The following is a 24,742-nucleotide window of genomic DNA, read 5'->3' as shown; positions in this document are numbered from 1 at the left end:
AATGTCCTGCATGCCACAGTGAAGACTGGAGATCTTCACTGAGTGCCGCAACTAAGACCGGTGCAGCCGAATACATCAGTAAAAGCAAATAAGCAAAAGAACCACACAACTCTTATTAAAATGGTTTCTCACAAAAAGAAACTATCTGATTGAACGATATAATTTCAACTATTGAGGTAGTGGGAATAATAGGGCTGCAAATGGTCTGATCTAAAAAGAACACAGTGGATATCACAGGCTGACTGGAAAAGCCAGCTATGGTTCTGCTGATGTGTGGATAAGAGCTGAAGGTCGAGGAGCAGGGTTCCTGTATGCTTTTGTTTGCAAACTAAGGTGAGAACTCAACTTTTTAGGGATGGAGAGAAGTGGATATTTTCTGGGTATATGGATCCTACAGGGTCAGAGAATTCTAGCTTGGCTTTGTATAAAGTCAACCTTTAGACTAACCCAAAGAAATATGCAGTTTCTTTCATATCGTATTCCTAATATTGCAGCCTCTACATCTGTATTAAACCAAATTCAGAAAATTCTAAGAGTGATATAACTTTGTTTCCCTGCATTGGCTTTGGTTACGCCCTTTGGCTATGTCTTTTAAAAGTCTCCTACCTCCACTACATGACCACATGGGGAGGAAGAATTCTGTGTTTCCCTTCCTGCCAGTTCTGCATTATAGATACACATAAATCTGTCAACTCTTTAATATGGCAGCCCTTTACATACTTAAGAGTGTTATCATGTCCTCATTAAGTCTTCTTTCCCTTTTTTGGATTTCCAAAGTTTTTGGAACCAGAATAAAGGACCCTCTGTGAGGTACAGCTATCACGATTGAATAAATTAATGGGCATTTGTTCACACCTTCAGAGGTAAAAACACTGGCTTAAAAAAATATGTATTGGAATATAGTCGACTTACAATGTTGTGTTACATTCAGGGGCACAGCAAAGTGAATGAGTTACATACGTACATATATCCATTTCTTAGACTTTTCCTCCATATTACAGAATATTGAGCAGAGTTCCCTGTGCTATTCAGCAGGTTCTTGTTAGCTATCTATTTTGTATATAGCAGTGTAGTAGTGTGCATATTATGTTAACCCCAATCTCTAGGTTATCTTCTCCCAACCCTTTCGCCTTTGGTAACCATAAATTTGCTATGTCTGCAAGTCTATTTCTGTTTTGTAAATAAGTTCATTTTTATCCTTTTTAAAGATTCCACATGTAAGTGATATCATATGATATTTGCCCAAGTTCATCCATGTTGCTTCAAAATACAATGGCTTTTTATTTCAGAAAATACAAAGCTGTTCTTCAGGATAGAAAGCCCAGAGATGAATCCATGCACCAATGGACACCTAATTTATGACAAAGGTGGCACGAATATACAATGGAGAAAAGACAGCCTCTTCAATAAGTGGTGCTGGGAAAACTGGACAGCTACATGTAAAAAAATGAAATTAGAACATTCCCTAACACCATATACAAAAATAAACTCAGAATGGATTAAAAACCTACATGTAAGACCAGACACTATAAAATTCTTAGATAAAAACATAGGCAGAACACTCTTTGACATAAATTACAGCAAAATCTTTTTTGACCGACCTCCTAGAGTAATGAGAATGAAAGCAAAAATAAACAAATAGGACATAATTAAACTTAAAAGCTTTTGCGCAGCAAAGGAAACCATAAATCTGACAAAGAAACAGCCCTCAGAATGGGATAAAATAATACCAAATGAAGCAACTGACAAAGAATTAATTTCTAAGACATACAAACAACTCATATAGCTCAATGTAAAAAAATCCAATCAAAAAATGGGCAAAGACCTGAATAGATACTTGTCAAAGGAGACACAGAGATGGTCAACAAATACATGAAAAGATGCTCAACATTACTAATTATTAGAGAAATGCAAGTCAAAACTATAATGAGGTATCACCTCACGCTGATCAGAGTGGCTATCATCAAAAAATCTACAAACAATAAATTCTGGAGAGGGTGTGGAGAAAAAGGAATCCTCATACTCTGTTGGTGGGACTGTAAATTGATATAGACACTATGGAGAATAGTATGGAGGTTCCTTAAAAAACTAAAAATATGTATAACCCAGCAATTCCATTACTGGGTGTATACCCAGAGAAAACCATAATTCAAAAAGACACATGCACCCCAATGTTCAATGCAGAACTGTTTACAATAGTCGACATAGAAGCAACCTAAATGTTCATCAATAGAGAAGTGGGTAAAGAAGGTGTGGTACATATATACAATGGGGTATTCCCTGGTCATAAAAAGAAATGAAATTGGGCCATTTGTAGAAATGTGGATGGATTTAGAGACTGTCTTACAGAGTGAAGAAAGTCATAAAAAAGTGGATATCATTATTAACTCATATATGTAAAATCTAGAAACATGGTATCAGTTCAGTTCAGTTGCTCAGTTGTGTCTGATGCTTTGCGACCCCATGGACTGCAGCACACCAGGCCTCCCTGTCCATCACCAACTCCTGGAGTTTACTCAAACTCATGTCCATTGACTCAGTGATGCCATCCAACCATCTCATCCTTTGTCGTCCCCTTCTCCTCCCACCTTCAATCTTTCCCAACATCAGGGTCTTTTCAAATGAGTCAGCTCTTCCAATCAGGTGGCCAAAGTATTGGAGTTTCAGCTTCAGCATCAGTCCTTCCAATGAATATTCAGGACTGATTTCCTTTAGGATTTACTGATTTGATCTCCTTGCAGTCCAACACTACAGTTCAAAATTCTTCTCCAAAACCACAGTTCAAAAGCATCAATTCTTCTGTGCTCAGCTTTCTTTAGTCCAATTCTCACATCCATACATGACCACTAGAAAAACTATAGCCTTGACTAGGTGGACATTTGTTGGCAAATTAACATCTCTGCTTTTTAATATGCTGTCTCAGTTGGTCATAACTTTTCTCCCAAGGGTCTTCTACAACACCATAGTTCAAAAGCATCAATTCTTTGGTGCTCAGCTTTCTTTATAGTCCAACTCTCACATCCATACATGACTACTAGAAAAACCATAGCCTTGACTAGATGGACCTTTGTTGGCAAAGTATTATCTCTGCTTTTTAATATGTTGTCTAGATTGGTCATAACTTTTCTCCTGAGGAACAAGTGTCTTTTAATTTCATGGCTGCAGTCACCATCTGCAGTGATTTTGGAGCCCCCCCACAATAAAGTCTGCCACTGTTTCCACTGGAAGGAAAAAGCAAGGAACTCTCTTGCTTTTTCTAGGATCTGGCAAATTTTGGCAATTTGATCTCTGTTTCCTCTGCCTTTTCTAAATCAGCTTGAACATCTGGAAGTTCATGGTTCACGTACTATTAAAGCCTGGTTTGGAGAATTTTGAGCATTACTTTACTAGCATGTGAGATGAGTGCAATTGTGCAGTAGTTTGAGCATTCTTTGGCATTGCCTTTCTTTAGGATTGGAATAAAAACTGACTTTTCCAGTCCTGTGGCCACTGCTGAGTTTTCCAAATTTGCTGGCATATTGAGTGCAGCACTTTCATAGCATCATCTTTTAGGATCTGAAATAGCACAACTGGAATTCCATTACCTCCACTAGCTTTGTTCATAGTTGTACTTCCTAAGGCCCACTTGACTTTACATTCCAGGATGTCTGGCTCTGGGTGAGTGGTCACACCATCATGATTATCTGGGTTGTAAAGATCTTTTTTGCACAGTTCTTCTGTGTATTCTTGCCACCTCTTCTTAATATCTTTTGCTTCTGTTAGGTCCATACCATTTCTGTCCTTTATTGAGCCCATCTTTGCATGAAATGTTCCCTTGGTATCTTTAATTTTCTTGAAGAGATCTCTAGTCTTTCCCATTCTTTTGTTTTCCTCTATTTTTTTGTACTGATCACTGAGGAAGGCTTTCTTATCTTTCCTTGGTCTTCTTTGGAACTCTGCATTCAAATGGGTATTAGTTCAGTTCAGTCGCTCAGTCATGTCCGACTCTTTGCGACCCCATGAATCACAGCACGCCAGGCCTCCCTGTCCATCACCAACTCCCAGAGTTCACTCAGACTCATGTCCATCGAGTAGGTGATGACATCCAGCCATCTCATCCTCGGTTGTCCCCTTCTCCTCCTGCCCCCAATCCCTCCCAGCATCAGAGTCTTTTCCAGTGAGTCAACTCTTCACATGAGGTGGCCAAAGTACTGGAGTTTCAGCTTTAGCATCATTCCTTCCAAAGAAATCCCGGGGCTGGTCTCCTTCAGAATGGACTGGTTGGATTTCCTTGCAGTCCAAGGGACTCTCAAGAGTCTTCTCCAACACCACAGTTCAAAAGCATCAATTCTTCGGCACTCTGCCTTCTTCACAGTCCAACTCTCATATGCATACATGACCACTGGAAAAACGATAGCCTTGACTAGATGGACCTTAGTCGGCAAAGTAATGTCTCTGCTTTTGAATATGCTATCTAGGTCGGTCATAACTTTTCTTCCAAGGAGTAAGCATCTTTTAATTTCATGGCTGCAGTCACCATCTGCAGTGATTTTGGAGCCCCCCCAAATAAAGTCTGACACTGTTTCTACTGTTTCCCCATCTATCTGCCATGAAGTGATGGGACCGGATGCCATGATCTTCATTTTCTGAATGTTGAGCTTTAAGCCAACTTTTCCACTCTCCACTTTCACTTTCATCAAGAGGCTTTTTAGCTCCTCTTCACTTTCTGCCATAAGGGTGGTGTCATCTGCATATCTGGGGTTATTGATAGTTCTCCCCGCAATCTTGATTCCAGCTTGTGTTTCTTCCAGTCCAGCATTTCTCATGATGTACTCTGCATAGAAGTTAAAAAAGCAGGGTGACAATATACAGCCTTGACGTACTCCTTTTCCTATTTGGAACCAGTCTGTTGTTCCATGTCCAGTTCTAACTGTTGCTTCCTGACCTGCATACAGATTTCTCAAGAGGCAGGTCAGGTGGTCTGGTATTCCCATCTCTTTCAGAATTGTCCACAGTTTATTGTGATCCACACAGTCAAAGGCTTTGGCATAGTCAATAAAGCAGAAGTAGATGTTTTTCTGAAACTCTCTTGCTTTTTCCATGATCCAGCAGATGTTGGCAATTTGATCTCTGGTTCCTCTGCCTTTTCTAAAACGAGCTTGAACATCAGGGAGTTCACGGTTCATGTATTGCTGCAGCCTGGCTTGGAGAATTTTGAGCATTACTTTACTAGCATGTGAGATGAGTGAAACTGTGCAGTAGTTTGAGCATTCTTTGGCATTGCCTTTCTTTGGGATTGGAATGAAAACTGACCTTTTCCAGTCCTGTGGCCACTGCTGAGTTTTCCAAACTTGCTGGCATATTGAGTGCAGCACTTTCACAGCATCATCTTTCAGGATTTGAAACAGCTCAACTGGAATTCCATCACCTCCACTAGCTATATGGGTATATCTTTCCTTTTCTCCTTTGCTTTTTGCTTCTCTTCTTTCCACAGATATTTGTAAGGCCTCCTCAGACAAAGCAAGAGTAAAGACAGAGACACAGAGAACAGTGTGGATACTAAGAGGGAAGGGTTGTGGCCGGAATTGGGAGATTGGGATTGACATATATATACACTATTCATGTTATGTATAAAATAGATAACTAATGAGACTCTACTGTATAGGGAACTCTACTAAATGCTCTGTGGTGACCTAAGTGGGAAGGAAATCCAAAAAAGAGGATATATGATTCACTTTGCTGTACAGTAGAAATATTATAAAGCAACTATACGCCAATAAAAATTTTTAGAAATTACAAAGCTGTTCTTGAGAAGTCTGAATTTACAGTCTTTATTCTTCAAAGAGAATAGAAAGCAATAGGATTAAGAGAAAGAAGAAAACAGGGTTTAATTGGTGATTTCCCCATCTCAGGATCTCCTCTCAGTAGTTTCCTGGTTCCTTTTAGGTTGTTCCAACCTAGGAGCTGGAAACAGACAGCAGAGGTCAGTGACTATGGACTCTAGAAGTCAGTCATAGTGTCTGCAAAGCTATAAAAAGGGCCACGAGATTTTGCCAAACCCAACACCGTGGCAAACTAGCCTGACCGTCCTATCATTGTTTAACTTAGTCTAACTTTCCATTGGTCCTTTCCACCTATCAGGGAACCCGCATCAGCGGCTTCCCTGGCGCATGCGCATCACCTACTTCCGGCCACGGTGCGCCGGTCTTTCCGGCCGGGTGGAATTCCTGTCCGATTTTCCTGGGTTTTGAGTCTTTCGTGAGAAATGGCTCCGGACTCGGGTTCCTTTCCGGAAGGACCTCCCTTAAAGCTGCTACCCGTAGAAACTAGGGATCGGGGCACCCAGCGCTGTCGTCTGGGCCCTACCGCCCTCCGCGCCTTAGGCGCCCGCCTGGGCTCGGCGGTGAAGATCTCGCTGCCTGACGGTGGCTCCTGCCTCTGCACCGCCTGGCCGCGGCGGGATGGAGCGGACGGCTTTGTGCAGCTGGACCCGCAGTGTACGAGCCCGGGGACGGCAGTGGGCGCGCTGGGGTCTGGGGGCATTATTAACCTGAACCGACTCCGCTTAGTGCCCTGCCCGCCCCTTCGGCGCCTCGCGGTGTGGCCGGAGTTGAGGGAGCAAGCGGGTGCGTCTGGTGCCCCGAGTCCAGCCGCTGTGCTGGAGGCGGTGCAGGAGCTGCTGAGGAACCGTCCAGTCTCTCAGGGCCACGTGGTGGCCGCTCCTCCAGGCACTCCGGGTCCAGTGGCCGCCCTGCACATCGTTAGCGGGGCGCCCAGCCCGAATCCGGCTGGGCTGGTCACCCCTCGCACCCACATCAGTCTGAGCGAGGTGCCTCCGTCGGAAAAGGAGCCGCAGCCCGAGGTACCCCTGGGGGGCCTTTCGGAGGCCGCCGACTCGCTGCGGGAGCTCCTCCGCCTGCCGCTCCGCTACCCCCGCGCCTTGGCCTCGCTGGGGCTAGAAGTGCCACGCGGGGTGCTCTTGGCCGGCCCCCCAGGAGTGGGCAAGACCCAGCTAGTGCGGGGAGTGGCGCGGGAGACGGGCGCGGAGCTGCTGGCGGTGAGCGCCCCCGCGCTCCAGGGCGCCCGGCCCGGGGAGACGGAGGAAAATGTGCGGCGGATCTTCCAGCGCGCCCGGGAGCTGGCCAGCCGCCGTCCAACCCTCCTCTTCCTGGACGAGGTGGACGCCCTGTGCCCCCGGCGGGGCGGCCCACACCAAGCCTCCGAGAGCCGCGTGGTGGCCCAGGTGTTGACGCTGCTGGACGGCATCGGTGAGGACCGCGAGGTGGTGGTTGTGGGATCCACCAACCGGCCGGATGCTCTAGACCCAGCGCTGCGTAGACCTGGGAGGTTCGACCGAGAGGTAAATAAAGGCTCAGCCAGTTAGCGCATTGCCCCTGAATCCGGCCTCATCTGGCCCTGGTTGGCTGCCCCCACGCGTTTCCCACTTAGCTTTGGAAGCCAGGGAGACTGGAGTGGGGCTTTTATTTAGAGAACCTGTTCTCTGGTTAACAAATGATCTGCAAGCCAGGACCCTTTCCCTCTCAGAGTCAAATTGCTCTGAGAAGCCAGGGGGCCGTTTGGGATTGTTGCAGGCCCTGAAGATGAATACTGTTATCAGTAGTGTTAGTTTTTAAGGACTACTACAAGCTGTGGTGTTGGAGAAGACTCTTGAGAGTCCCTTGGACTACAAGGAGATCCAGCCACTCCATTCTGAAGATCAGCCCTGGGATTTCTTTGGAAGGAATGATGCTAAAGCTGAAACTCCAGTACTTTGGCCACCTCATGTGAAGAGTTGACTCATTGGAAAAGACTCTGATGCTGGGAGGGATTGGGGACAGGAGGAGAAGGGGACGAGGATGAGATGGCTGGATGGCATAACCGACTCAATGGCCTTGAGTCTAAGTGAACTCTGGGAGTTGGTGATGGACAGGGAGGCCTGGCGTGCTGTGATTCATGGGGTCGCAAAGAGCTGGACGCGACTGAGCGACTCAACTGAACTGAACAAGCTATTATACTCTTAGGATTTGGAATGAGAATCTAAAGTAGAAGGATAGCCTCAAGAAACAAATGTGTTGAAATAAGAAAGAAGGCAGGGAAGAACTAAATCAAAGCAGACGTTAACTCTTCTATCTAGATTTATGCATTCCTTGTCTGAATGCCAGCATCCTGTACCACAGTTGCTCTCTTAGTTGTCAGGAAGATTGAATATTCAAAATATTCAAATATTCAAGTATTATTTTATGAACTTCAGCCCTAAATTGATTCTTGATTTCTGTTAGATGGTTTGAATAGTGGTTGTGATGTTTGAACTTTGTGGTAGGGTTGTAAAGAGACAGCTGATAATTACAGACTTTAGCATAATCTGTTTAGAACTTAAGTGGATTTCTTCTTCACACCATCTAATACCTGTCTGTTGAATAAGCTCCATAAGGGTAGGGACATAGACTTTCTGGTTTACTGGCTCCTAGAAAGTGATAGGTTCTCAAAAATAACAAAAACTTCCTGACGTTGTTGCTGTTGTTCAGTCACTAAGTCATGTCTGATTCTTTGCAACTGCATGGACTGCAGCACACCAGGCTTCCCTGTCCTTCACTATCTTCTGGAGTTTGCTCAAACTCATGTCAGTGATGCTAAGTAATCATCTCATCCTCTCCTACTCCCTTCTCCTTTTGCCTCCAGTCTTTCCCAGAAGCAGGTTCTTTTCTAATCAGTCGGCTCTTTTTATTAGGTGGCCAAATTATTGGAGCTTCAGCGTCAGCATCAGTCCTTCCAGTGAATATTCAGGGTTGATTTCATTTAGAATTGACTGGTTTGATCTCCTTGCAGTCCAGGGGACTGACTCTCAAGGGTCTTCTTCAGCACCACAGTTTGAAAGCATCAATTCTTAGGCACCCAGCCTTCTTTATATGGCCCAACTCTCACATCTACATGACTACTGGAAAAACCATAGCTTTGATATATGGGACCTTTGTCGGCAAAGTGATATCTCTGCTTTCTCATTTGTTGTTTAGATTTTTGTCATAGCTTTCTTTCCAAAGAGCAAGCATCCTTTAATTTTGTGGCTGCAGTCACTGTCCACAGTGATTTTGAAGCCCAAGAAAATAAAATCTGTCACCATTTCCACTTTTCCCCCTTCTACTTGCCATGAAGTGATGGGGCCAGATGCCATAATCTTAGTTTTTTGAATGTTGAGTTTCAAGCCAGCTGTTTCACTCTTGAAAATAAGGATTTTCTCATATTCAGAATCTAAGATATGTACTTAAGAGTACCTAGTAATAGTTCCAGATTTGTTCGCTAAATTATTATACATTTGTGAGGATAAAAAAATATTTTTAAGCTGTAAATGTTTTCTTTTCTTGCTTTGCACATAGGTTGTCATTGGAACTCCCACTCTTAGACAAAGAAAGGCAATTCTACAAGTGATTACTTCAAAGATGCCTATCTCTGGTCAAGTTGATTTGAACCTCCTTGCAGAAATGGCAGTTGGCTATGTTGGTGCAGACCTGACTGCACTCTGTAGGGAGGCTGCCATGCAGGCTCTCCTTCATAGTGAGAAGGTAAGAAGTATTGGTTTATGACCTACGTTAACCTTTTTATTAATGTAACAAGTTAATTTGGGGACTTAAAAAAGTGGTAAGTACCTTTTCTTGAAACTTTTGACAACTTAGACATCTGTTTCTTATATGTATTTTTACATCTGAATTCCATATATAACTAGTGTATGACTGAAAGTGGGGAGAGAGAGCTGACTTCGCTAGGTCGGCCGAGGGCATGTTCCCGTTCTCCCATACTAACTCTTTAGTGCTAAAGCCCAGTGCAATAAGGAAAAAGACACTGTGACCCCAGAAGAATCAAACATGTGTCTTTAAAATTTTCGTTTTATTTTGAATCTACTTCAGACTTAGAGAAAAGTTGCAAGAATAGTACAAAGAATTTTTTCATTTTCTTCACCCAGATTCTTCAAACGTAACATTTTACCACCTTTGCTTTATCATACTCTCTTCATGTGTATGGATGTTTATGTATATATACTTATACTCTCAAATGCAGCCAGAATGCCCACATAGCTTTGAAAAGTTGAGTGTTTATTTCCTAAAATCAGGCTAACCAATAGTACAAACAATAATCAAGATGAAGAAATTAATACCAGCTTTTACTTAATCTATATGGACCTTATACAAATCTCACCATTTGTCCCATTAATTTCCTTTGTAGCAAAAATTTTAAAAGGAAAAAAGAAAAAAAAATTTTTTTTGATCCAAGATTACACATTGCATTTTTTAGTTGTCATGGTTTCTTAATCTTTAATCTAGAAACTTCTTCAGTCTTTCTTTTATGACTTTAATTATTTTTAAGAGTACAGTTCAGTTGTTCTGTAGGATGTTCCTCAGTGTAGGTTTGACTGATATTTTCTCATGAGTTGAGTCAGGTTTTGCATTTTTGGCAGAAATATTCCAGAAATGATACTGTGTTCTTCTCATTGTGTCTGTTAGGTAGAAATGATATATCTTTGTCCTGTTACTGATTTGATATCTTAGATAAGGTCGTTAACTTTGAGATTTCTCCATTGTTAAGATACTATTTTTCCCTTTGTTATCAATACGCATCTTGTAGGGAAAAGAAACTTTTCTTACCCTGGAGAAGATTAGGTGCCTGGAATTTTACTTAAATTCATCTTTGACATTTAAATCCTTAATTCATGAGTGCCTTTTGAAAAAATAGTTGGGATATTAACTTAAATGTAGTAGTTTTCAACACTATAGATTGGAAAATCTGTTCACTTTGTATGTAATAAGTCATCCTGAGTCCCTAAACTCCTCCAGAAAAAATTTAATTTCATTGTGCTAGGGGTTCTGTTGTAACACATAAAATTGTCCTTTGATCTTACCCCTAATTTTGAGGATTTTTTTTTAAACCATAAAAGGATGATTTATCCTAGATTTTGAAAACATTTTTACCTAATTTAATCCTTCCTCATCTTCTTTTCCTTTATTTTTACTCTTACACTGAAGGTAGGGAAGGAATTACGTGAACTTTAAGTCCTCATCTTTGGGGTTTAGAACCAGAAGTGCTTAAAGATTTAATGACAAGTCCCATGTGTGAAGATGTGAGAATATATGCCTCTTGAATGGAGGACAAGAGTACAGGATGCGGGAACAGAGGTTTACATTTAGAATTCCCTCTGCTTTGAAGTTCCAGGTTTGACCTAAAGCACCTTGGCTTAGGTGGACCAGCCAGCTGCAGTTGTCCTAGGGTGGAGCCCACTGCTACTTCAGGAGGGCCTGCCTAGGCATGGTTAGCACAGGTGATGGCTGAGTTCATAAACAACCAGGGGAAGTGGAAAAAAAGAAAGGCAAAAAGGAAGAATGGACAGAGGCATCTGGGCAGGTACTGGTTCCATCTATTTCTTTTTCCATCTCCAGGCAGCTTGAGGGGCTGTTGCTGCCTCTATTACAGGGCAGATGAGGACACATTAGAGTTTGTTCAGCTTTTTGTCAAGTATGTCTGTTAAAGAATTGGAAATATAGTTTAACACATAAACATATACACATGGAGGGGAAAGGATTTTATCTGCCTGAAAGGGTTATGAAAATCAAGTGAATAATATATACACACTAATGATCTGGAAGTGTAAATGGGATTTTCAAATGTTAGTTGGTACTCACCTAAAGTGTATTAGTATTCATTTACCCAATATCTGATACTGCTAGCTAGTTAAAAAAAAAAAAAGATGCTATTTAAAAAAATTACTCAATAACATTCTTTGTGAGAAATTAAACAAGATAAAAATGGTCTGAAAACTCATCTCCCAGAGATTATAGTTATTAGCATTTTTAGGAACAGTTAATGATAGCTCTGTATATACATATTCACTTATTTAATCTTACATAAATGGGATAAAATAGTTTGTTATTGAAAATGGGAATTTGGGGACAACTAAATATTCAGAATTTTATGTAAGGGTAAATACTTAAATATAATATAGATATTACAAATGGAAATGTGAATTTTTAATAGCCAAAAAGAAGATATTTACTGATTTGACCATTCTAGAATGGCAAAACAATACTGTTTTTAAAAAAGATGATAAGTTCAAAGGCAAAACAAACAATATTATAAACAAAGGCAAGGACATGAGACAGACTGGGAAAAATACTTTCAGCCCATGACAAAAGACCAATCTCCTTGGTATAGAAGGAAGTCTTACAAAGCAATAAGACCAATCTAAGAGAAAATGTGTATAAAATATGAACTGATGAACTGGTAGTTGACAGTGAAAGGATTACAAATGACTAATAAACATGAAAAATCCTCAACTTTCTTTAAAGATTAGTCTTTTTTGATTCTTTCTCTTTTAAAAACTTATTTTGAAATAATTAAAGCTTCAGGGGAAAATTTTTTTAAATTAAACAAAACTTCAAGGAGAGGTGAAGGTAGAGGACTCCTGTTAATTCCTTTATCCAAACTGACAAGTTTTTAACATTTTGCCATATTAGCTTTATCCTCCTCTCTTTTCTCTCGTCTCTCTGTCTCTATATATACAGTTGATTTTTGAGCAACATGGGTTTGAACTGCGCCAGTTCACTTATATATAGATATTTTTCAATAGTAAATCCTACAAATAGTGCATGGTCCAGGACTAGCTGAATCCACGGATGTGGGGAACAACAGATTTGTTGGGCTACCTCTACTTAAATAAGGATTAACCTCCATGTTGTTCAAGGGTCAACTGTATACATATACACATTGTCTTTTTTTTCTGAATCATTTGAAAATGGGTTGCATGCATCTTAACCTGTTATCCCTTAATATTTTAGTGTCCATTTCCTGTGAACAAGTATGTATAATCTCATTATATTCAAGAAATTTAACACTGATCAAAACGTTGTCAGATCCACAGTCCCTATTTTGATTTTGCTGGCTGTTTCAAGTTTTGTAGCACCCTTTTCCTTCAGTGTAGAATTTAGTCCAGGACAATGTATTATGTTTAGTTTTTGGTTTTCTTTAATTTTGAACATTTTCATAGCACTTTCTTGGTGTGTGCGTGACATTTTGACACTGACATTTTTAAAGATTTAAAGTCAGTGATTTTATAGAGCATCTATCAGTTTGGATGTGTCTGTTTCCTCCTAGTTAGATTCAGGTTATGCATGCCCATTGGGAGCACTGCATTAAATGTTAGTGTGTCCTTCTTAGGATGTCATTTGTGGAGCCTTAGTGTGTCCACCTGCTCCTCACTGGGGGTGCCCCTTGTGGGTGACTGGTGCGATCAACTAGTCAAGCATTGGTCCGGTTTGTCTGCTGGAGAGCTGTTATTTTTCCCTTTGCAACTAGTAAGAAATCTGTGAGGAGACCCTTTGAGACAATGCAGACATCCTGTTCCCTGTCAGACTTTCTCTCCCCTAGATTGGCATCCACTGATGATTCTTGCCTCAAATAGCCATTACTGTAATGGTTGAAAAATTTATTTTCTAATTCCATTATTCTTTTTACCTCACTCTTGATTGAAGAAATTTAATTAACGCAATAGTAAACACCATGTCTTCTGTCACAATGGCAGAAATTTAAGGTTTGGTCGTGTCCAGTGTTAGAGAGATGTGGGGAAAATAGCTTCATATTATTGGTACAGCTTGGAGCACATTTTAATAGTAGCTATGAAAATTGTAAGTGTGCATACTCTTAAGCACAGTAATTCTATTTTGAGGAAAGTATTATATAAAATACTTGATCATGTATACAAAGACATTCAGTTGCAGCTTTGTGTTTAGTACCAAAAGACTGGAAAACCTCTGTTCAACAGAAGGGTGTCATTAAAATACTCATGCAATGTTATGCAGTTGTCAGAAAGAATGAGGTATTATTGTATTCGTGGACATGAAAAGATTCCTGAGAGATGAAAAAGTACAAATTAATGTGTACAGTATGGTCCCATTTGTGTGTCTCTTTGAAAGGATATACACATGTCATAAACATACTGGAAGAATACACAGGAGACTGGTGACATTCTCTGGGGATGAAGATTGGTGGGAGTTGAGGGGGAGACATTTAATTTTTTCATACCATGTGTTATAAATCTCTTTATAGTGACAACAAAATAGATGTATAAATTCAAATGGAGATCACAATAAAAAAGTAATCATGTTTGTGTGCCACAAAAAAGGCCCACCTGATTTTTGGTTTGATTTCACTTTTTGGGGTGGATTACTTCAGAAACAGGACAATCCAACGATTGATGAAACAGACTTCCTTGAAGCTTTTAAAAAGATCCAACCCTCGTCATTTCGAAGTGTCATTGGACTGACAGACATCAAACCTGTTGGCTGGGAGCAGATTGGTGGCCTTGAAGATGTAAAACTGAAATTAAAGCAGGTGAGATAGAGAATCTGCTTAAGCCAGTAGAATATGATGGTCTAAGTGTAATGCACTTGTGGTGTAAACAAGTGGCACTGAAACTTATGGCTGCCTTCACTAATGGGAACCTAACATCTTGCCTGGAAAATCCCATGGATGGAGGAGCCTGGTGGGCTGCAGTCCATGGGGTCCCTAGGAGTCAGACACGACTGAACGATTTCACTTTCACGCATTGGAGAAGGAAATGGCAACCCACTACAGTATTCTTGCCTGGAGAATCCCAGGGATGGGGGAGCCTGGTGGGCTGCCGTCTATGGGGTTGCACAGAGTCGGACACGACTGAAGTGACTTAGCAGCAACAGCAGCAGCAGCAACATCTGGATCTAATGATTGCTTTTCCGTCCTTGTTTAACTGGACTCTACAGACATCAAATGCCATTTTTCATACTTTCTTTCTTCATCTTTTTGCTTAGTTTTTGCTCTAAAGAGTTTCTAATTTAGATGAAGGGTCAGTAAACTCTTTCTGTGGAGGACCAGAGAGTAAATAATTTAGGTTTTATGGTCTCTGTTGCAGTCATTCAACTCTGCTATCACAGCACAAAAGCAGTCATATGTAATGAGTATGTGTGTTCTGATGAGATTTTATTTATAGACACTGAAGTCATATAATTTTCACACCACAGAATATTCTTTTTTTTTTTATATTTAAACATGTAAAACTGATTCTTAGTTCATAGACTGTACAAATTCTTCATTCATAGGCCTGAATTTACCCCCAAACTGGTAAAAACACAAAATTAACAGTCACTTTGGCCTGAGTAGTTACTTGATACTGATTCTCACAGTGGCTGTTAGGGGTCACGGCTCACCGGATTTTCTTACCTGCATTGCAGTTCCATAAATTAATTTTTCTAATTCCCTTTTGAGTGACCCTACCATAAGAAAGTAGGTTTCTCAAATCAAGCACACACAAGACTAATTTATAAGTATCCATTACAATTTATTTATCTCAACTAGGAGCTGTATCTACAGTGAACCCTGAAATCCTTGTATCCATGGATAGGCACATTTTGTGGTTGTTGCTAAGTCACTAAGTCCTGTCTGACTCTTTGTGACCCCATGAATTGAAGCATACCAGGCTACTGTGTCCTCCACCATCCCCCAGAGTTTGCTCAAATTCATGTCCATTGAGTCTATGTTCCTCTCTAACCACCTCATCCTCTGTTGCCCCCTTCTCCTCCTGCCCACCTTCTTTCCCAGCATCAGGGTCTTCTAGTGAGTCAGCTGTTTGCATCAAGTGGCCAAAGTCTTGGAGCTTCTGCTTCAGCAACAGTCCTTCCAGTGAATATTCAGGGTTGATTTCCTTTAGGATTGACTGGTTTGATCTTGCAGTCCAGGGGACTCTCAAGAGTCTTCTCCAGCACCACAATTTGAAAGCACCCATTTTTTGGCACTCAGCTTTCTTTATGGTCCAACTCTCACATTTGTACACAACTATTGGGAAAAACCACAGCCATTGTCCACAGTGATTTTGGAAGCCCAAGAAAATAAAATCTGTCACTGTTTCCACTTTTTCCCTTCCCATTTGCCATGAAGTGATGGGGCCAGATGCCATAATCTTAGTTTTTTTGAATGTTGAGTTCTAAACCAGCTTTTTTACTCTCCTCTTTCACCCTCATCAAGAAGCTCTTTAGTTCCTCTTCACTTTCTGCCTTTAGAGTGGTATCATCTGCATATCTGAGGTTGTTGATATTTCTCCCAGTAATCTTTATACATATTTATATGTGTGTATGTATATATATAGGAGAAGGCAATGGCAACCCACTCCAGTACTCTTGCCTGGAAAATCCCATGGATGGAGGAGCCTGGTGGACTGCAGTCCATGGGGTCGCTAAGAGTCAGACACGACTGAGCAACTTCACTTTCACTTTTCACTTTCTTGCGTTGGAGAAGGAAATGGCAACCCACTCCAGTGTTCTTGCCTGGAGAATCTCAGGGACGAGGGAGCCTGGTGGGCTGCCGTCTATGGGGTCGCACAGAGTTGGACACGACTGAAGTGACTTTGCAGCAGCAGCATGTATATATGTATGTGTGTGTGTATGTATATATATGTATGTATGTATGTATATATATGTATGTATGTATGTATGTATGTATTTGACTGTGTTGGGTCTTAGTTACATCATACAGGACCTTCCATCTTCATTATAGCATGTGGGATCTAGTTCCCTGACCATGGATTGAACCCAGGGCCCCTGCCTCGGGAGTGTGGAGTCTTAACCACTGAACGTCAGGGGTATCCCTCTCCCAGTAGTCTTGATTCCATCTTGGGTTTCATCCAGCCTGGCATTTCACATGATGCATAGAAAGTTAAATACTCTGCATAGAAGTTAAGTACTCTGCATAGAAGTTAAATAAGCACAATGACAATATATAGTCTTGTATACCTTTCCCAATTTTGAACCAGTCAGTTTTTCCATGTCCAGTTATAACTGTTGCTTCTTGACCTGCATACAGATTTCTCAGGAGGCAGGTTAGGTGGTCTGATATTCCCATCTCTTTCAGAATTTTCCAGTTAGTTGTGATCCACACAATCAAAGGCTTTAGCATAGTCAATGAAGCAGAAGTAAATGTTCTTCTGGAATTCCTTTGCTTTCTCCATGATCCAACAACTGTTAGCGATTTGATCTCTGATTTCTTCTGCCTCTTTGAAATCAAGTTTGTACATCTAGTTTTCAATTCACTTCAGCCAGCTGAAGTCTAGGATTTTGAGCATAACCTGGTAAGTATGTGAAATGATGCAATTGTATGATAATTTGAACGTTCTTTGGCATTGCCCTTCTTTGGGATTGGAATGAAAATTGACCTTTTCCAGTCTTGTGGCCATTGCTGAGTCTTTCAAATTTGCTGACATATTGAATGCAGCATTTTAACAGCATTGTCCTTTAGGGCTTGAAATAGCTCAGCTGGAATTCTGTCACTACCACTAGCTTTGTTCGTAGTAATGCTTCATAAGACCCACTTGACTTCATACTCCAGGATGTCCAGTTCTAGATGAATGACCACACCATCCTGGTTATCTGGTTCATTAAGACTTTTTTGTACAGTTCTTCTGTGTATTTTTGCCACCTCTTCTTCGTCTCTTCTGCTTCTGTTAGGTCCTTAACCATTTCTATCCTTTATCTTGCACATCCTTACATGAAATGTTCCCTTGATATCTCCTATTTTCTTAAAGCACATTTAAATATGCTCTAATTTTTTTATATACTCTCATTTAATCTTCACAAAATAGCCATACTTTCCTGTGAGACACACTGTCTTCCTTTAGCTCTGAGATGTTAGGCTTTCCTACCTTTTTGAGCACTCCTCTCCCTTATTTTAAATGTTAAATTCTCCAAGCTCCCAAGAGTCCTCTTTTTGCATTTTCTAAGTGAGTCCTTCATCTCTCATCTCCTGAAGCGTGTCCCAGGCTTTAGCTGTCTCCTGAAAGCAGCTAACTCAGAAATCTTTATAACCCATGCAGATAGTTCTTTTGACCATCAAAACTACTTAACTCCCTGCATACTAAATAACTTCTAGGGATCTCGGATTCAGCATGGCATGTCCAGAGTTCACCTTACCGATTCCATCTCTATAGCTGGATGCCCTCTCCCAATAAAGCCAGCCAGTTGCCCCATCCCCTAAGTCAGAGACCTGTTTTCTAAATGCATGTCATGTTGCATGTCACATACCTTCCCCTCTGGACTTCCCCCCTGCATAAAGTACACTTCCATTGTATGTTTCAGGTCCATCCCTCCCACACGATCTCTGCTGCCTCTGACACATCCAGCCTTATTATTTTTGTAGTCGGAGTCATTGCACTCATTGACCACTGCTAAGTGGTTTCCTTCCCTCTGGTTTCATTTCCTTCTAGTTCATTCTCCATACTGCTTCCTCATTGTTGACTGAAACTGTCAAGGCCCAGTGTGATCTGACTCCTACTTCCATTTCAGCTCCATCACTCCTTGCCTCCCACGTCCTCCACCCTGTTCTGCTTACCACTGGGAGATGAACTGGATGGTTGATGTGTCTCTGTATATATTTGTTCCTTGTCCACGGAATGCCCTACTCTGGCCTGGTTGTTAGTTTTTAAGCCTGTCTCCCCAGTTACAATAGGAATTTCTAGTACGGGGATCTTGTCTGTCTTTTTTTGTAGAGGCAATGTATCGGTAGTTAAGAACTCCCGCTCTTGACCTACACTGTCTGGGATTAGTCTTAGTTCTACTACCTCACTCACGTTAAGGTAATAAGGCCTGGGCAAGTTACTTCACTTTTTAAGCCTGAGTTTCTGCATCTCTGAAATTATGATGATAACAAAATCATCTACCTCAGAGGTATTGAAGATTTATTTATAATTCAGCTAACGTTTAATGAGTACCTACTTTGTGAAGGTGTCATTCTAGGTGACGGGGATTTAGAGGTGAACTTTGCCTCCATTCTGGCAAGAGCAGAATGACAAACTCAGCATGGGAATACAGTAATTTCAGATAGCAAATGAGTTAGTGCTCCAAAAATAAAAAATGGATAGTAGCATAGAGTGCTTAGGAGGAAGAAGGTCTGTTTTAACTACAGTGGTTAGGGAAGACCTCTCCAAGGAAATGACTGTTGAGTGGAGACCTGTGTGATGCAGAATAGCATATAAAGATCACAGGGGGTGTTCAAGCAGAGAGACTAGCAAGTAAAGGCCCTGAGATGGGAACAAACGGTGGGGTGTTTGGGTGATGGGTTATGTTAGGCCTTCTAAGCAGTGATAAGTTAGGAGTTTGGATTTGAATATTGTAATTCTGACAAGAAGTCATTGAAAGATTTTAAGCAGGAAGTGATGTGACCTCACTTATGTCATAAGCTCACTGGCTGCTGTGTGGAGATTAGACCCCATATCCAGCTCATAGCAGGTAGCTGAAGATTGTTGAATGAATTTATTGAAAAAAATTTTTTTTCACATTATACTAAAACAATTGTCTCCTTTTGTGTCCTGTCTCTTTTTGTGTTCTTTTAGAGCATTGAATGGCCTCTGAAATTCCCTCAGGAATTTGTTAGGATGGGCCTGACACAACCAAAGGGAGTTCTCCTATATGGGCCCCCTGGGTGTGCCAAAACCACGCTGGTGAGGGCCCTGGCTACGAGCTGTCATTGCTCTTTCGTTTCAGTGAGTGGAGCTGATCTCTTCTCGCCTTTTGTTGGAGATTCAGAGAAAATCTTGTCTCAGGTTGGTTTGTTTATTTTCCCTCATGTAGTTAAGTTTACGTTTGAATTTTTGTTTCATGCCTTAAGGATAAACCTTATTTTTTTAAATGTAACTGGCTATTTTTCCTGTTAAGAATGTTATACCTATTTGTATATAGAAAACTTAGAAAATATAGAAAAGTATAAATAGGAAATCCTCCACAATCTCTCTACTTACTGTTAACATTTGGGTGAATTTTCTTTGTCGTTTTATTTCCTTGGGCAGGGGAATGAGTGGATATTATATATATAATACTATAATGAGTGGATATACATATATAAAATGAGTGGATATTATATATATATAATATATACCTATCCACTTGTTATATTTATGTACTATCCAGTCATTTTACATATGTATATATATATCCGGGCTTCCTTCATAGCTCAGTCGGTAAAGAATCTGCCTGCAATGCAGGAGACCTGGGTTCAATTCCTGGGTCGGGAAGATCCCCTGGAGAAGGAAATGGCAACCCACTCCAGTATTCTTGCTTGGAGAATCCTATGGACAAAGGAACCTGGCAGGCTACAGTCCATGGGGTCACAAGAGTCGGACACAACTGAGTGACTAAACCACCAAACCACCATATATATATCCATTCACATATATATACATATACATACATATATATCTTTATTGTGATTTAGCTTAGTGTTACCGCTTTTAAAATTCAGTAATATTAAATGTTTTTTGAAGATAAGATTTTTAACCCCTGTATAATACTGTTCTTTATTTTATTTGTTCATTCCCCAGTTCTTAGACATTTAGAATCTTTCTTTTTATATTTTAAAAATTATAAATAGTAGTGCAGAAAGCATTCATTCATATGAATAAGGCATGATGTATAGCCTTTTAATATTTCCACTTTTGAACAAAAGGTATTTCGACAAGCAAGAGCAAATACACCAGCAATTGTGTTTTTGGATGAAATTGATTCAATCTTGGGCTCTCGATCAATCAGCAGAACAGAATGTAACGTTCAAGATCGTGTTCTTTCTGTTCTTCTAAATGAATTAGATGGTGTTGGATTGAAGACTATAGAGAGAAGAGGAGGTAAATCAGATCAACATGGTAAATACAAGCAGCTGGAAAAAAATGAAGAGGTATTTATTAGCCAGGATACACCAAAAATCCAGGCCAACAAGAATTAGACTGCATCTATACTATCTTTTCCTATGCTGGAGTCATCTCATAGAATTATATAATTTCAGTTTGACTATTAGGATTTTTAGAGAACTGGTAAAATTGTGATTTAGCTGGGAAGATGAGGCAAATTTTATAATAAAGTATCTTAGATATGTATGAATGTGAATTTTTCCCTAAGATTAGAAATGTAACTGCATATTGCTAGTGGAGAAGGGAGTTTCTTATTTCTGTATCCTGATAAACGAGTGTTTCATGTGAAATGAAAGAAAACAGACTATTATTTCCAATAATCAGTAATTAAAAACTTCCAGTTTTGTTGAGGTTTCCTTGGTTCTAATGCAGTTAAAGTGACCTTTGGAAATCCTGTTCCTTCTAAAGCTTTTATTCATTTTTTCTTGTTTCCCATTTCTTAAATTGTTCCATAGAAAGAGAATCTTATAGCTCCTTAGGAGCATATGCCACTAGAATTTGAAGGCACCCATGAGGTGTTCTAATCATTTCTCATAAAGCAGGAATTCCTTCTATAGCCTCTGGCAGGTGTTTACCCAGTCTCTGCTAAAATACTTGAAGATACAGGGAACTCATTGCTTTGAGAGATCACATTACTGGAAAACTGCTCTGAAAATTAAGTTCAACAATTCTGAATGCTTAGCATGTGTAAGGCCTTGCTGTATCAGCTCTTAGATATTTTTTAAAAAATCTTCATCCTGGATTTATATACATGCAACTTATATTAGTTGTCATATTTTTTGCCTCTGTAAAGAAAAAACAAAAAAAGAGGTAAAATAAATCTCCTTCTTTAAGAACATGAGAGCCAAGACTTTTCATAGGTATACTGTGTGCTAGTCAGATGCTTCTGTCTTTTCAAGGCATGCATTTAAGTTGTAATCACTCGCTGGGGCTCAGATGCATTCAGGTCAGCAGATGGATGTTCTCTGCTGTGGTGTAGGGCTTTCATCAGTTCTCACATGGAGGATGCCCCACTGGGGTTGATCACTCCCTTCACCGTGTGCGTGTTGTGTAGCTCTTTGATTAATAATTTGTTTCTAGGGTGCCTTGATATTGAGAAGGTGGTCTGGATAGGAAATGTAAGCATTCTAGTCTGAAGAAAACAGCATTCTCCTATTTTAAAACAAACAGACCTGCTGATTTGTAATAAAAGAAAAAATACATTTAGTAATTAACAACTTATTGATGTTACTTTGTGTTGTATATTTTCCCTCAGCTAGAGTTTCAAGAAATTTTCAGTAGCAACATCATGGTTGTTGCAGCAACAAACAGACCTGATGTGTTAGATGATGCCTTGTTACGGCCTGGAAGACTAGATAAGATTATTTATATTCCACCTCCAGATGAAAAGGTAATCACTGTGCACATTTACTCTATGTGAGCATTCCTAATAAACATCAGTGTCTGAGTTCTAAGAAGATGGCAGAGTTGAGTTCCTGACTGGATGTAAGTGTACATGGTATGTGTCCTATGTTGGATTCTGTGTTTTTCCTTACCTAATGGCCCATCATAAATTATCATTTTCATCTGCTTTTGCTGGGTACTGTGGTCCTGTTTTCAGAGAAACATAAACCTAAAAAATGGTAGTAATTTCAGCTTTGTGGAAGACTCAAAATACTGAGTTTATGGAGTCTCCTCAAAATTATTTTGCAGCTAGAATGGAAGAATCCTAAAGCGTTAAAGAGTTTTGGAGATTATCTGGGTGAGCATCCTTATTTTACAGTGGAGAAATCTGAGTTTACAGAGATTATATAATGTATCCACAGCCAAAGAATCAATAAACCCTTTGTCCTTCACATCCAGAGCCACTGGCAGTGAGTGGTGAAAGACACAGAAAATGCATTTTTTATTTATCAGATTTTGAAGGATGAAAAAAATTTTTTTACTCTATTTTACTTTTTAAAAATTATAAAAATATTAAAATTTATCTTGATGTCACATTTACTTTCTTACCTCTTGAGGAAAAGTGATTCTTATTTTTTAATTCTTAAATATATATACTTTCTCTGTAATATAGAAAATTCTGTATGTTTTAATATAACATTATGTCAAACATTAAGCTTCTAAACATATTATGTTTTATTTTGTTCCAGGGAAGGCTTTCTATTCTGAAAGTCTGTACAAAAAACATGCCAATGGGGCCTGATGTTTCCTTAGAAAAGGTAGCAGCAGAAACTTGTTTTTTCTCTGGAGCTGATCTTGGAAACCTCTGCAAAGAAGTAAGTTAATGAATTAGTGAAGAAAATTTACACATTTCTGCATTTATTCACTTGGCAGTATTTACTGAAAGGGAGGCACCATGGGAGGTGAAACAAGCCGCCCTGGTTCCTTACCTTCTCTTCAGGGCTTACGGGTTGATGGGGCAGGGGGTGGTGCCGAGAGGTGATACTGAATTTAAAAATGTAGTGAGTTGGGGAAGTTTAGGGTGCTAGGAAGAATACCAATCCAGTTGAAAATAAGAGAAGGCTTTCTGAGAGAAGGTGTGTGTACCTTGCAAGTGGAAGGATGATTAGGGAGTCGGGAATGTTTGAGCCACAGGGAATAAAACATGCAGACGATCGGCGGTGAGGGGATGACATTATTGAAGAGGTGGCCAGCGGCCGGCTCACACAGATCCCTGTAAGGCACTCTAAGGCATTTAAACTTCATCTTGAAGGCAGAAAAACGGTCAGCCATTGTAGGCTTTTCCTTTGCAAAAACTTGTGAAAATAAAACATCAGAAAAATGCACAGATCAAAAGGATACAACCCACTGAATTAATATAAAGTGAACACACTTGTATAACTACCACTTGGGTCAAGAAAGAATGTCATCAGCATGCTAGAAGCTTTCCATGGGCCTTCCTGCTCTATCACAAAAGAACCACTCTCCTGATTTCTAGCACTGGGAAGATGACTTTTGCTGCTTTTGCACTTTATATTAATGGAACCATATGGTATGCTTTTCTGTCTGCTTCTTTAACTCAAGATTATGTCTGTGAAGTTCTTCCGTGGTTTTATGTGTTAACAGTGCAAGTGTTAATTGTTCAGTCATGTCCGACTCTTTACGATCCCATGGACTGTAGCCCGTCAGGCTCTTCTGTCCATGGAATTCTCTAGGCAAGAATATTGGAGTGGGTTATTCTTTTCTCCAGGGGATTTTCCTGACCCAGGGAGTGAAGCCCGGTCTCCTGCACTGCAGGCAGATTTTTTATCCTTTGAGCCACCAGGGAAGCCTGTGCATAACAGTGGTTTGTTCATTTTCTGTTTCTTTATGATCAGTGCTGTGTCCTGTTTAAAAACTCCTACTCTGAGATCAGGAATACAGTCGCTCATCTTTTTTTTTTTTTTAATATTGGAGTATAGTTGATCTCATCTATACTCCAATATAGTTGTTCTGCACTCGGCCCCACCCCACCCTTCTCCCCCCCCGCTCCACCCCCCCACCCCCGCATTTAAGGCTAGAATGTAATGTAGAAGAAAAGATGGTCCACTGAGAAGACTTAATCACTTAAACTTTTTAGCTTAATGTTTTTATTGCCATGAATATTGAAATTCTGTGAAGTGAGACTGAGATTTTGATGTTCAGATTTTAAAGTATTACCATATATCATAAAACAACAGTGAAGCATATTTATTATTTCCTATTGCTTGTTTGTCTTTTATAGGCCGCCTTGCTGGCTCTGCAAGAAAATGGACTGGAAGCGACCACAGTGAAACAAGAGCACTTTCTAGAATCACTTAAGACTGTAAAACCATCCTTAAGTCATAAGGATTTGACTTTATATAAAAACTTATTTCAGAAAAAAGAATTTTCTATTTTAGAAGATATTTAAAAATTATTTTGCATACCTGCTCAAGGCTTAATTGAAATGTGAATATGCACTATAATTTGCAACTTACTTTGTCTGTATGATTTCCTATAAATAAAAAAACTTGTGCCTGATAGGCTAAAATTTCATACAGAAAAGTTAAAAGAATAAGACACTCTTATATACTTTTAACTCAG

The 24,742-nt window shown here is 40.1% G+C and overlaps 1 protein-coding gene across 1 annotated transcript; it reads left to right on the top strand.

Annotated features, from left to right (window-relative positions):
- Positions 1–6,244: 6,244 nt before the first annotated feature.
- On the top strand, positions 6,245–24,569 carry SPATA5L1 (spermatogenesis associated 5 like 1). Its single transcript, XM_052646967.1, has 8 exons — positions 6,245–7,339; positions 9,351–9,536; positions 14,191–14,349; positions 19,370–19,579; positions 20,479–20,703; positions 21,972–22,106; positions 22,849–22,974; positions 24,402–24,569. Exons 1-8 carry the CDS (start codon positions 6,245–6,247, stop codon positions 24,567–24,569), a joined length of 2,304 nt encoding a protein of 767 aa, XP_052502927.1.
- The last annotated feature ends 173 nt before the right edge of the window (positions 24,570–24,742 follow it).

Source organism: Budorcas taxicolor, chromosome 10 (assembly GCF_023091745.1).
Source record: "Budorcas taxicolor isolate Tak-1 chromosome 10, Takin1.1, whole genome shotgun sequence".
Taxonomy (NCBI): Eukaryota; Metazoa; Chordata; class Mammalia; order Artiodactyla; family Bovidae; genus Budorcas; species Budorcas taxicolor.
This window is presented reverse-complemented; position numbering and strand designations above follow the sequence as displayed.